At 37.0% G+C, this 14,175-nt stretch overlaps 1 protein-coding gene across 6 annotated transcripts in view; it reads left to right on the top strand.

The window, feature by feature from the left end:
* Positions 1–14,175, top strand: part of mak (male germ cell-associated kinase) — a 38,588-nt gene that overhangs the window by 11,551 nt on the left and 12,862 nt on the right. For 5 of the 6 annotated variants that reach the window (XM_067377962.1, XM_067377960.1, XM_067377961.1 and 2 more), the window contains exons 2-8: positions 776–1,001; positions 4,534–4,588; positions 5,282–5,403; positions 6,477–6,559; positions 8,094–8,226; positions 11,935–12,106; positions 13,987–14,154. In XM_067377962.1, the coding sequence (XP_067234063.1) occupies positions 901–1,001; positions 4,534–4,588; positions 5,282–5,403; positions 6,477–6,559; positions 8,094–8,226; positions 11,935–12,106; positions 13,987–14,154 (834 nt within the window). In that variant the 5' untranslated portion in view covers positions 776–900. Of the gene's footprint in view, positions 1–775; positions 1,002–4,533; positions 4,589–5,281; positions 5,404–5,566; positions 5,647–6,476; positions 6,560–8,093; positions 8,227–11,934; positions 12,107–13,986; positions 14,155–14,175 lie in introns of all 6 variants that reach the window. The other variant, XM_067377959.1, reaches the window with a different exon arrangement.

Here is a 14,175-nt window from a genome sequence, read left to right as displayed (position 1 = left end):
AATAACCAGACGAAAGCCAAAATACAACACTGAGAAGGTTCACTGCGCTCACAGACAAGATTTATTTGTAAATGTTTGATTGGTGTGTGTATAGTATCTCCTTTTAGAGATCTCATTAAATTGGAAATGGACATGGATAGTTGACGTCCTTTGGTTTGACATGCTGTACTCAATTTTAAAATATTTTAGACAGCATTTTGCTAATTTGCTGTAACTATCCATGCAGCTTTTATGGCCTCATAAGAAACTACATGGAATATTTAGGCAAAAGGCAAAAAAGTGATCAAATGATGAAAACTTAAAATATGTCATGATCAGTTACAGGACCTAATGTATACACTTTGCTTTACTTTAAGTTGTCATAAAATCAAAATTGTCCCTTTTTTCATGCATGTTGTTGCTATTTTTGTGAACAATTCATTATTTTTTTAATACATTGTTTTCACTTTGGAATCAAAATGTCATAACTTGTTTGATAGCCATTTCACACCGAAATATGGTAGTAAAGTGGTTCGGAACTTCTGTTTCATGCAGACTATGCTGAAATGTTTAAAAAAGGTCCATGGATACGTTATGTGTCAATTAATAAACAAACTATATACAAACTGTGCACATCAATAATAGTTCTTCAAATTAATTTGCCTTAGTAATATCTTAAAGCATAGATGAATGTCAATAAATTAGATTTACACAACATGATACAGGACTTTTACTCAATAGATACAGTAAACAGTGCATTATCTTCTATTTTCTGTTTTTTTTTTTTTTTTTTCAGTGCCAAAAGTGGGATGGAGTGGCGTTCACTGCTTGACTTCTCTTAAGCTCAGGACAGGTATGATCAGGTGATTTGTGAGGAGAGACGTCCATCTGTCAGTACTGTTTCTCTGGGTGAAGGTGAAGATGAACCGTTACACAACACTCAAGCAGCTGGGTGATGGGACCTATGGCAGTGTTCTGATGGGGAAAAGCAATGAGTCTGGAGAGCTAGTGGCCATCAAGAGGTGCGTCAAACAATTAGGCTTCATATGAAACTGAAAGCATCTGTTTTTCATCACAGCTTTTTAGTGACTTAATAGTCACTTTGACTTTGTATGAAGACACCTTCTAAAGAAACTTAGACTTCCAAGGCAGCATAACATCTCATGATATAGAGAAAATTCAAATGAACTTTAGAATGCTTGTCAGCTGAAATAATTGTAACGAAATGTAGCGTTTATTAATCAATTTATGGATGAAATATGAATATAATAATTCATAAGGTTATGAATAAATTATGATTCATATATCGACCCAACGGGGAATTAAACATATATTGTGAATCAATTACAACGAATTATAATCAATTACAAATATGATTAGTTCTGGTTTAATAATTATTTAGAGAAACTGTTCGTTTGTCCAGCAAACTAAGTCCCTCACAGAATATTATAACAGAGTTATTATCTGGCCATGAAAATAACTTGCTATTATAACATCAAAGCATAAAGCGATCGAAAAACGTTAAAGTGACTTGGTTTTCAGCTGAAAGAACAAACAGAACAATCGAGCGTGAATAACGTTTTAATATATGCAAACTACGAATACAGAGGTTATACATCTAAATATATATACAAGAAAATACACACCTATGTACAAGAGTGGAAGTAGAGAAGGAAAGAGAGAAGGCAAGTAGCAAACTCACAACCAGTCCTAAGCCAGCACGGAAATCAGTTTCATCATCTAAGATTGAGAAACAGCAGTATACTTGCATTGGTTGCGTGTGTCGAATTTCAGGTTAGCGCTGGTGCAGTTCGTTGGCTTCCTCCGTTCCGCGGGAAAGTTTAAACTGAGGACTTGAGAGTGAGTTTCGCTGAAAGATGGCGGTCCCGGAGCTGAGCGCGATGGCAGCGCGTGGTCACCGGAGATGTCCGGGAAAAACGTGCACGAGATGCTCGTGAGACAATCGGGAGAGAACACACAAGAAATTGTGCGTCTTTGCTTTTATGACAGATAAGCCAACACACCTCCTTGAGGTGGGGTAGCCAATAACATGGGTGCAAAGTTGGCGGGAAAGCTTTCCCTTTGTTTGGCCTCACGACTTAATCCAATGATTTATGACTATCAGATCAGATCTCCAAATGGAGTATGTTCTTCACAGTATCATTAAACACATAGAAAAATGCATTTGTCAGCTGTGTGACATATCTCAGTGAATAGCTCGTGTCCGGAGCTTTACGGAGAGACCAAACTCGATAGGTCAGAAAGGCATAGGAGAGAAGTTATGGTTTACAGACAAAATTATATCGTTAAAATGCACACTAGCACAAATACACTCATTTAAACACTAGGAAACATGCATAGGCCCTAAAATATGAAATATATATTTCAGCATAGTGGTAGTTTACAAATACAGTTCAAAATGTATGATTGTGTGTTTCTGTGTGTGTCTGTGTGTGTGTTTTTGTGTGTCCCTGTGTGTGTGGGGTGTTGGAATGTGGATCTGGTCAGTCTCTGGGGGGGGGGTGCTCCTTTTGAAGTCACCAAAGTGAGGAAGTTGCCGTTTTCTGTTTACTCTCTCAGGTCCACAAACCTGCCGAAAGTCACAGTCGTCCGGAGCCGAGTTAGTGATTAACAACAAAGTTCATCAGGTTAAAAGCGTTCTGAAAACTCCAAAGTTTGATTATCCTGATACGTGTGCATACGCTACATAATCATACAATCTTAAATAAAAAAGGACATGGATTAAATGAAAATATGAATTAATTACTGCTTTAAACTGTTCCATCAGCCACCAAAACTGCACACATGGTTGTGGGATACCATGTGTTTATGTACCAGTTATCAATGTAAAGCTGCTTTTACACAATCTGCATTGTAAAAAGCGCTATATAAATAAAGGTGACTTGACTTGACATGACTTGAGGTGACTTGGGATATCAAGGGCAATGAAGGTAACATCTATGTTGCCTTCAGTAAATCACCATAATTAAGGCATCTTGTTAGACCAGATGTTATGCAAGTATTCGATTTGGACATGTCTTAATGCTTTCCTGTGAAGGCAGCATTGATCAGGTTTCAGACACATGCATTTCTGATGCATTCTCTGCTTCTCAAAGGCAGTTTTAGCGAAGTAGTATTTGAGGTCAACATGAATTGACCACATTTACTTTCCTAAAACATGTTTCAATAAATATATTATTCAATAAATAAATAATTCAGTATGCTCACCATACTGAATAAAATCTTTCATCAAAATAGCTTGCTCTAGCAGTAAAACATCTTTGCATTCTGACTGACACTCCATTGCCCTCTCTTCAATGTCCAGTCAATTCCTGATGAATAAATTCAAGTCCCTTTTGAAACTGTTTCACTCAGAATTCAGATTATAAAAGGAAATAAGAACTTGAAGAGTATACTAGATGTAATTTAGCCACGTACCTATCCTGAAGAAAGAGGGACAGATTGGCCTCAGACATAGAAGACTTTTAATTTGTGTAGTAATGAGAACCATGTCTATGGTATGTTTTTTTGTAAGTGTCCTAGTGTTTTCCCTCCTGAAGTGCTTAATATTAATCAGCCTCTTGGGTTTGTATGTTTCACCCCTTGGCTCGTTTTAGCAATCCTCAAACTCTTGACATTAGAAAAACAATATGTAAAATGTTATATTGTATTCTTTGAGGATCTTCTCTTTATAGTGAGTGTCATAACAAACCCGCCTCACCCAGGCTTTCCTATGGGATTCACCTAAGTTCAGGTTCACCCAACACACACGTCTGCTCATTGAATGGGGTCTGGTGATGTGAATTATAAATGCCTCTCTTAGGTGTAATAGCTGTGCAGGAACAGGCGGTCACTATGCAAATTGATACCTGGGTGACAGTGAAAGCGGTGAAAGTGGCCAAGCCTGCCTCAGTATCAACACTGCTCTCTCTTACATAATTCCAAGTGGACTTTCAGGCTCAGCTCTCAATCATTCCTGTATATCAGCTGCTAGAGAGGTGAAATTATAATGATACTACAATTTTAAGACTTTCTTTAGTTTCTTTTAGAAACTAGAAAATCTGACATGGACAAGGGCTGGTCAGTATAGAAAAGTACAAAGTAGATTTTAAAAGTTCAATGCAAGAACTAAAATACAGTCAGAATCTATTATAAATAATCAAGGTATGTTTTTTACTAATGGAACACAAGCAAGAATGATATTAAATCACTTATATGTACCAGTATAACTACATAATAATAAACAGCAATATGTGCATATCTATTTTTTTTTCTACACAATTTAATATATGAAAAAAGCCACATTGAGACTTCTGTGAACATTTCTAATGATGACACTGATAAATTGTTGAGTTGGAGTTTAGAATAGATTCTATGACTAAAAAAGTGATTCTATGTAATCATGAACACACCTGATGATATCACATGTGAAGGTATTTTAGCATTGTTCTATTAAATAATAGGGTGGTAGATTCTAATAATTGACTGATTTACCTAAGCTGTTTGTTAGCAAAGAAACCATGGAGATTAAATCAGTCATTGTGTTTCTCACAGAATGAAGAGGAAGTTCTACTCTTGGGAAGAGTGCATGAATCTGAGAGAGGTCAAGGTATGAACTCAGAGAACACATATTCAGGAATAGTTCTTCCAAAAAATAAAAATTGTCATCAGATTTTAAGAACTTACACTGTGCCCTAACCAGACATGATGCGACAAGATTCCAGCAACAAGCAATTTGTCTACACCACATGTGACAAGGCTACAAGACATGACAAAATCAATCACAAATCACAGCCAATCAGAGGGGCATGTGGGCGGGCTTTACAAGTGCTGTCTCAGTAATCAAATTTATACAAAATTTAACATAATTAAAAACTTATTGCCTTAACATATTGACTTAAACAATCACTTGTTTGTTCACACAAAGTTTTTTTTTTTTTTTTAAATCTGATGCATGTTATCCATTGTCACTTTCATGATGAGTGTTAACATCACACGCAGTGATATTCAAACTAAAATTAAACTTTTTTTTAAGATTATACAAAGTGTAAAATATAAAGATAATCGGTACCTGAGATTATCACTGTCATAAAACACAGGGTTTTTTTTTTTTCCGTTTTTTTTTTTTTTTTTCAAATTCTTGTTCCCAGCTGTGATGTTGCAGAAATAGAAACCATTCCAAAAATAAAATACCTCGTTGCAAGGGATGTATCGCCATTGTGTTGGTTATGGTGCTTTGTTAAACTGTTAAATCTGGGTGTTCATAGTGTTTCTTTTGGTTTTCTTCATGTCTGTGTTGCAGTCACTGAAGAAACTGAATCATGCTAATGTGGTGAAGTTAAAGGAGGTGATACGAGAGAACGATCACTTGTACTTTGTCTTTGAATACATGAAAGAGAACCTCTACCAGCTCATGAAAGACAGGTATGAAGAGTTTCCATATTCCATCTGCCATTTTAATTAAGTGCCCATGATGCCTTTGATAAATAAATTAAGTATAACTTAGTCACAATATTTTGAAATGGTCATTGTGGCTGATGAACGGCACATTGATTGTTTGACAGCTGTGCTGATTCTCTATCTCCAGAACCAAATTGTTCCCAGAGTCAGTCATCAGGAATATAAGCTTTCAGATATTGCAGGGACTATCATTTATTCATAAGAATGGTAGGTCACAGGGCCATTATATTCATGTCCAACAAACTAGAACAACTGAGTCTGAGTCCAGTATCAGATAGACCTACTTTAGACTGAACTACATGAAATCTACTATAGACTTTCTGCTAAAGACTCAGTTGTTCTTGCATCTCTGTGGTGACAGGATGTGTGAGTATCTCATCTACTGCCAACATGTAAAACTAAATCCTGTAAAATCTGAAATGCCCATGACTTCCCATCAGACACATTGTATTATAAGCAGTTAAAGGGGTCATATCATGTTTATTAAAATGTTTTTCTTTGATGTTGCTGCCTTTTGATTGGCTATCTGCTTGCCTTGTGAAACGGTTAACAGCACTTACTCACAAGATGTGAGTTCAGTAGATGTGTGTTGAGTTCAGCATGGTTTTAATTGCCCTATCCCTCAATAACATTAACAGTTGTCACTGAAATGTGCCTTCAAACTGTTAAGATCGGACCAAAGTGATCAGGGATCTTATTAAAAATTAATTCTAGCCACTCCTTTCTAAAGACTAATCCACACTAGACCGATAGATGCTGACCAGCGGCAATAGACACTTTTGTCCATTTTTGTTTCACTGACTTCTTAAAATTTAATTTATTTTTCCATGATATGATCTCTTCAAAGAAGCTAATGCGTCTTCAGTGGTAGCTTTCTCAGCTTATACTACTTTCCAAAGAGCTGTAACCAAACAGAAAACCACTGAGTGTCTCACACATCTTGTGGGTGAAATACAGTTCCTCTCTTATCCTCTACCTGTTTCTTTTTTTGTCTTTTCTCTTCTGTCTCTTTTGTTTGTGAAATTCTCTGGCATAAGGGAAAATAAGATGTTTACTGAGAATGAAATAAGGAACATCATGTTTCAAGTTCTCTCTGGTTTGGCATTTGTGCACAAACATGGTAAGATTTCCTCTTTCAATACACTTTCATTTGTTATTCTCTAATGCTTTAAGGAGATTTATAACACCCTTATGAACTCTTTTTAGTCACTCTAATTAGTACATTTTAAATAGTGAAAGGTGGCATGTTTCTTTAAAAAAAAAAAAAAAGAAAGTTATTTTACACCTACAGTCAGTGTGTGAAATTGACCTTTTTGCCCACCAGACACAGAGGCTGGTAAATGCCTTTTTTTTTTTTTTAAATCTTCAACTCAAGATATGATATATCTTAAAGATATGAACAGTATTTTTGAAAAATCTGTTTAAAATGTTGTGCACATTCTCACAAGATGAACACTCCGGTCATATCAGTAGCTTAATTAAAGGATTAGTTAACATTCAAATGAAAATGACCCCAAGCTTTACTCACCCTCAAGCCATCCTAGGTGTATATAACTTTCCTCTTTCTGATGAACACAATGGGAAATATATTAATAAATATCCTGATGCATCCAAGCTTTATAATGGCAGCAAGTGGGATCAACGAGTATGAGCTGAAGAAAATGCCTTCATCCACATCCATCAGTCATAAACGTACTTCACACGGCTCTGGGGTGTTAATAAAGGCCTTCTGAAGTGAAGTGAAGCAATGCGTTTGTGAAAAAAAAAAAAAAAAATCCATATTTAACAAGTTATGAAATAAAATGTATAGCTTCCATATTCCAATTAAAAATCCAATTAAAAACTTTTGTTGCGTCAGTTAAGCTTTTTGTGTAAGTTGAATAGAGAAGGTGTATGACGTAGCATAAGCTTTTTGAGCTGCAAGAGTTTTACACTTTCTTCGTAAGTAGAATATGAAAGGCGGTCTGGCAGAAGTATTTTCTGTATTGTCCAGTATTTTACTTCATAACTTGTTAAATAAGGATTTTTTATTTTATTATTATTATTATTTTTTATTTTTTTTTTTTTTTACACAAATGCATTGCTTCGCTTCAAAAGGCCTTCATTAACCCCCTGGAGCCATGTGGAGTTTGTTTGTGATGGATGGATGTGGATGGAGGCACTTTCTTCAGCTCATACTCGCTGATCCCGATCATTGCCTTTATAAAGCTTGGTTGCGTGAGGATATAATATATCTCCGATTGTGTTTATCAAAAAGAAAAAAGTCATATACACATAGGATGGCTTGAGGGTGTGTAAAACTTGGGGTAATTTTCATTTGAAAGTGAACTAATCCTTTATAAAGCAGTTTTACATTTTTAACAAAATGGGTGTCTAACAGGTTGACCGCCACAGTGTCTGGCAGGTAAGGAAAAATACCAGCCACTCCCAAAAAATACCTGGATTTGACTGGTAATGGGTGTTAATTTTCCACCATGTACACAATCCAAGTATAAAGTGTTATTTGTTACTTAAAATCTTTAAAAAAAAAAAACTTTAATGGTGTTTATATAGGCTCCATATCTCTGTATTTGAATTGGGTGCAAAAAATACAAATAAAGATGCATTCTAATCTGCATGTTGACAGTTACTATCTCTTTGGCATGATCCTCTAGGATTTTTTCACCGTGATATGAAACCAGAGAATTTGCTGTGTATGGGTCCAGAACTGGTGAAAATCGCTGACTTCGGACTGGCTCGAGAGATCCGCTCTAGGCCTCCTTATACAGACTACGTCTCAACACGATGGTATAGTGTATAAAAAAAGTTTAACAGGACATCACATTATCACTATTTAGTAAATGTGTAATGGATCATATTTGATCCGTCATTCGTACTGACCAGGCCCCACGGTTTTGCATGTATGTGATTTGCGGATTAAGTTTAACCATCATAAAGTTTATAATTTGCATGTTTGTCTTGCCAATTTACACATTCACAAGATTTTAAACGATTCCAGTGCAAGAAGAGGCGAAACAGACCTCGCATCCTGTTATGTAAGCTGTTAAGCTGCGTTTCGGACAATGCACAAACACCGGATTGATTCCTCTTTTGCGTCTTCTTGGACTTGAATGGACACATACACACAAAATTGTCAAAATGTTTGTCTTGGCTAGTATTCATGTAACAGTAGGTAATGTCTTAAGTCAGTGGTTCCCAAACTTTTTCTGCCGAGCCCCCCTTTTGTAGAGAAAAATATTTTCAAGCCCCCCCACCCCAAAACCCAACCATTTTTGAAAGTCTCTTATGCTCACCAAGGCTGCATTTATTTATTAAAAATTACAGTAAAAACACATTAATATTTTTCAATATTTCAATTTATTATAACTTTTTTCTCTGTTTGAATGTTTTAACATATAATTTAATCCTGTAAAGGCAAAGTTAAATTTTTCAGCATCATTTCTCCAGTCTTCAGTGTCATGATCCTTCAGAAATCATTTTAATATGATGATTTGCTGCTCAAGAAACATTTCTGATTATTATCAATGTTGAAAAGATTTGTGCTGCTTCATATCTTCGAGGAAACTATTATTTCAGGATTCTTTGATGAATATACATGCAAAAACTTGATTGCAAAATTATATGATTTGAAATATTGTTATTAGTACTAACTACTTAACTAGCCTACTTGGCATCTTAACTTGTTCTCCTTAATTACCCACCTTTGTACTCGTGAATCCGAGGGCAAGATATGCTTCGTCATATTTTCTTGTCTTTTCACTGCACCAGACGTGACGGCTGTGTCGCAACAGCTGGTGTCTAGACACGACAAATGGAACATTGCAAATCCATTCATCCTTTGTTTCAGAGAGCTGGAGTTTGTCAGAAATAGAAAGGGGCATCAGTTTACTGTCGGGGATTTGTCGTGTCACATCACGTCGCGTTGCATCCAGTAACAGCATCACTGATTGAAAATCAGTGGGTTTTAATGAATTTTGTCACTTTGAGCCGCTCGCGCTTGGTGTAGACATTTTGTTTTGGTATTGGTGGTGAATCTGAAGTATATTCATCATCTGCTTTATGATTACCTGGAACTGGCAGTCCTTTCACAAAACTGTCCATGCTTAGTGCAGAACCATGCATTTACTTATTTGGCAAGCAGCCGCATAATAAGCAGGATAATTACACAGTGTAATCTTATATCAGCCTTCAGAGGTTTCTTTTGCATAATAATCTGCTGACTGGGCACTGTCAGCCTTGCCACGCCACCTAGTTTGGAAACCACTGTCTTAAGTGAACGTAAACAGTTGAGAAAGAAATCGGATGTGTATCATTCTATTGGATCTGTGCTTTAGGTTTCACAGTGACAGCAGCCTAGAAGTACCTGCTGTCATTAATGTTAATCAAACAACAAAAGACAGCTTTAACAAAGATGAATCTATATTTAATTTACACAGTGAACACTATGCAGTGGTGTTTACATTTAATTATTATATTTCTGTTCCTGAATAGTACTGTTAGACCTTATTTTATTTGTAACTTTGTTATATTGTATTTATCTATGCTTGTAATCGGTGTATTTGTTCTTATTTACTAACTATTCACTTGTCTTGACTTTTTGCTGATTCGAAAATTATCCAATTCATCACTCGTAATATGTAATAAAACGTAATATGATCCAAACAGTGAGTTTTGTAATCCGTTGCACCACTACTATTTAGGAGGAAAAATTCACAACAACATAAACCAGAAAATTCTTTGTTAGGAAAATTGTGTATTGAGACATGCCTATAGTGGGCTGAGAGCAATTGTGTAATTTTAAAATACAAATCTGCCCATTATCTTTTAGTGAAAAATATATGTGCATTTTATCTGGTACTACTTCTTCTGTCAGGTATAGTATGTTTCAAGCAAAAGTCAAAGTGGGATATATACTGCTCAAAAAAATTAAAGGAACACTTTGAAAAAACTTAAGATCTCCATGGGGAAAAACATCATGCTGGATATCTATATTGATATGGACTGGGTAATGTGTTAGGAATGAAAGGATGCCACATCGTTTGATGGAAATACAAGTTATAAACCTACAGAGGAGACAAATTATCAAAGACACCCCAAAAATCAAAGTGAAAAAATTATGCAGCAGACTAGTCCATTTTGCACAGAATGGTACTCAGTAGTTTGTATGGCCTGCATGTGCTTGTATGCATGCCTGACAACACCAGATCTGGACCAGGGCATCAGCTCCTGGACAGTCTAAGGTGCAACCTGGTGGCGTCAGATGGACTGAAACATAATGTCCCAGAGGTGTTCTGTTGAATTTAAGTCAGGCGAGCGTGGGGGCCATTCAATGGTATCAATTCCAGCATAATGTTCTCCACGGCTTCTCCAGACCCTTTTACGTCTGTCACGTGCTCAGGGTGAACCTGCTCTCATCTGTGAAATGCACAGGGCGCCAATGGCGGACCTGCCAATTCTTGTGTTCAATGGCAAATGCCAATCCAGCTCCACAGGGCTGGGCAGTGAACAAAGGGCCCTCAGGCCACCCTCATGAAGTCTGTTTCTGATTGTTTGGTCAGAGACATTCACACCAGTGGCCTGCTGGAGGTCATTTTGTAGGGCTCTAGCAGTGCTCATCCTGTTCCTCATTGCACAAAGGAGCAGATACCGGTCCTGCTGATGGGTTAAGGACCTTCTACGGCCCTTAACTAGAGTAACTGCCTGTCTCCTGGAATCTCCTCCATGCTCTTGAGACCGTGCTGGGAAACACAGCAAACCTTCTGGTAATGGCACGTGTTGATGTGCCATCCTGGTGGAGTTGGACTGTCTGTGCAACCTCTGTAGGGTCCAGTTATTGCCTCATGCTACCAGTAGCGACACTGACCCTAGCCAAATGCAAAACTAGTCGGAAAAGATGAGTAGGGAAAAAAATGTCACTGGCCTCTACCTGTAAAAACATTCCTGTTTTGGTGGTCGTCTCATTGTTGCCCATCTAGTGCACCTGTTGTTAATTTCATTAACATCAAAGCAGCTGAAACTGATAACAACCCCCTCTGCTACTTAACTGACCAGATCAATGTACCAGGAGTTTAACTGACTTGATGCTATTCTCTGATTAAAAAGTGTTCCTTTCATTTTTTGAGCCGTGTACATAATATGAAATTAGTTAAATCCTTTTTATATAAAATATATAGAACTGCTAATAAGTCAAGTACTTTAGCAACAATGATACTTTAATAAAATAATATTAATTATATATTTTAAAGATTCAATCTGTTAATTTTTGTTATACTTTTATTTCATATCTATTGTTATGAATGATTCCTGCTAATGACAGTGATGGCATCTTTAATTCATTTTTAAACCAACAACCTAGAGATAAAAGAGAGGGCATACAAGTTCTATCAAAATTCCTCAGTGTAACTGAGAATGTGCTCAGTTGTCCAACTGGCAGCGGTTTCCCTATTGGCTGAAATGTGAGCATTTCTAAGCTCTCTCTTATGTGTTTGTGTTCAGGTATCGAGCTCCAGAGGTGCTGTTGAGGTCACCAGTGTATAGTTCACCCATAGACATCTGGGCAGTAGGCTGCATCATGGCTGAACTCTACACACTGCGACCACTGTTTCCTGGCAACAGTGAGGTGGATGAGATCTTCAAGATCTGTCAGGTTCTTGGTACAGTAAAGAAGGTATGATCATGTGAAGATGAACCAACTTTTTTCAGGGAATTTGCAGCAGTCACAACAGCTTGAGGTGCCGTCACACTAGCAGACTTGAAACTACTTGATTTTTGAGGACAGTGATATGTCAGTTTTTCTGTATGAGGATGAAGCTAATTGGTCACGATCATGAGAGTCAGCCCCAGTGACTGAATTATAATTTCAAGCAAGTTGGTTGTTGACTTTGAGTCAGTTGGGCCATTAATTCACTATATATTTTGACTATATAAATGAGTCTTACAACTGAAAATTGGCTGGAAAAATTAGCTGGAGTGGAATAAGATTGTGGGCCTGTAGAGATGGCTTCTCCAGACCCTTTTACGTCTGTCACGTGCTCAGGGTGAACCTGCTCTCATCTGTGAAATGCAGAGGGCGCCAGTGGCGGACCTGCCAATTCTTGTGTTCAATGGCAATTGAGCTCCAGTTTTATTTCACTCTTATTAAAAGCATCAAAGCTTCCTACAAATGCATGCTGCAAATTTACAAATTACACGTGAGACAATATGCACATTTTTATATACGAGACAGGTAGCGCACGAGACGAGACGAGACTCGAGATTGAGTTCACCAGACGAGACGAGACATGATTTTTACACACTATTTTTAATAGTGTGATTAACAGTGCATTATCTAATGTTAACAAATGAAACCTTATTGTTTGTGCTTCATAAGATTAAGAGAAAACTGTTATTCATATTTATGGTAAAACTTTACAATAAGTGCAACCGTAATCGCACTCTCTCAATATTCAAAGTGCAAATAAGACCAAATTTTTCTTTGGTACAGAACTAAGAGATGGTTACAACTACACTGCCCAGCCTAAAATAGCTTTCATATTCAGAGATATTTGCATTCATCAGGGAGCCCCTTTCAAAGTGCAGGGTATTGAAAGCGCGTTTGAATGCGCCCTCGCGTTTAATTTAACTTTCACGATCGCGCGTAACTCTGTAAATATGGAGCGGCAGCGACCGTTATCCAACTGAAATAAATGTTTTTTGTTTAAATACAAAGCAAATGGACAGTGGAGGCGTAATGTAAAGGTAGTGGTGGCATATTCTGTCCTAATCATCCTCCTAACACTCTGTCATGGCAATATCATGAGACTACTTTTCGCCTCGATGAGAAATCTCATCAGATTTTAGTCTTGCGAGATCTCGTGACACGAGATCTCATCACACCCCTAATGTTTACACACTTTTATGCAGTGTTGTAAGCTCAGCTTAAATTACACAAATACATTCATATCCCGTGACAGCTATAATTTAATGCACAAATAAATGCACAGCCAGTGGCATTTGTTCTCTGCATTGAAAATATATATGAACATGCTGTTGCATGTTTAATAACTTTCGATTGGTTAAAGGGCCTTAAAGACCGGTTACACTCACAATGTGAATGAATTGCATTTGTGTCGAAGACTCAGGATCTATTGAAGAGAACTTATGCGATGCAGCAACTCTTACAAAGCAAAAACAAACACTCATTTTTATCCATTAATGCATCTCTCACTTACTGTACAGGAAAACGTCACATCCTGTGACTTCGACACGAAGACAAACTTAAACCCAGAAGTTGAAAATAATAAAAAAAGGTTTCAAATTATCTAGTTTTCTTCTACAATCAAAACTAATGGATAGTAACATTGACTTCTATGATGTTCAACACACAAAGCTCTGTTAAAATCTCAGCAAATTTGGTTTAGAGTTTCATGGCCTTTTTATAATGAATTGTTGTCTGTGATCATTTAATGATGTGTTTGATTTTATTTATCTCTATTAAAATATTTAGTTTCATGGGTAAGTAGGTAAAAAGTGCTTGTTATAGTAAACATTGATTGTTTTCCCTTGCAGTCAGACTGGCCGGAGGGTTATCAGCTAGCTTCTGCGATGAACTTCCGTTTCCCCCAGTGTGTTCCTACACCACTGAAAACTCTGATCCCCAACGCCACCAATGAGGCTTTAGACCTCATGAGAGACTTCCTCCAGTGGGACCCAAAGAAAAGACCCTCTGCTGCAAAGGTATGTGTTCATGCAGACTCC

Source organism: Chanodichthys erythropterus, chromosome 23 (genome assembly GCF_024489055.1).
Source record: "Chanodichthys erythropterus isolate Z2021 chromosome 23, ASM2448905v1, whole genome shotgun sequence".
In the NCBI taxonomy this organism is placed as follows: Eukaryota; Metazoa; Chordata; class Actinopteri; order Cypriniformes; family Xenocyprididae; genus Chanodichthys; species Chanodichthys erythropterus.
Note: the sequence above shows the minus strand (reverse complement) of the source record. Positions and strands in the feature narration are given on the sequence as shown.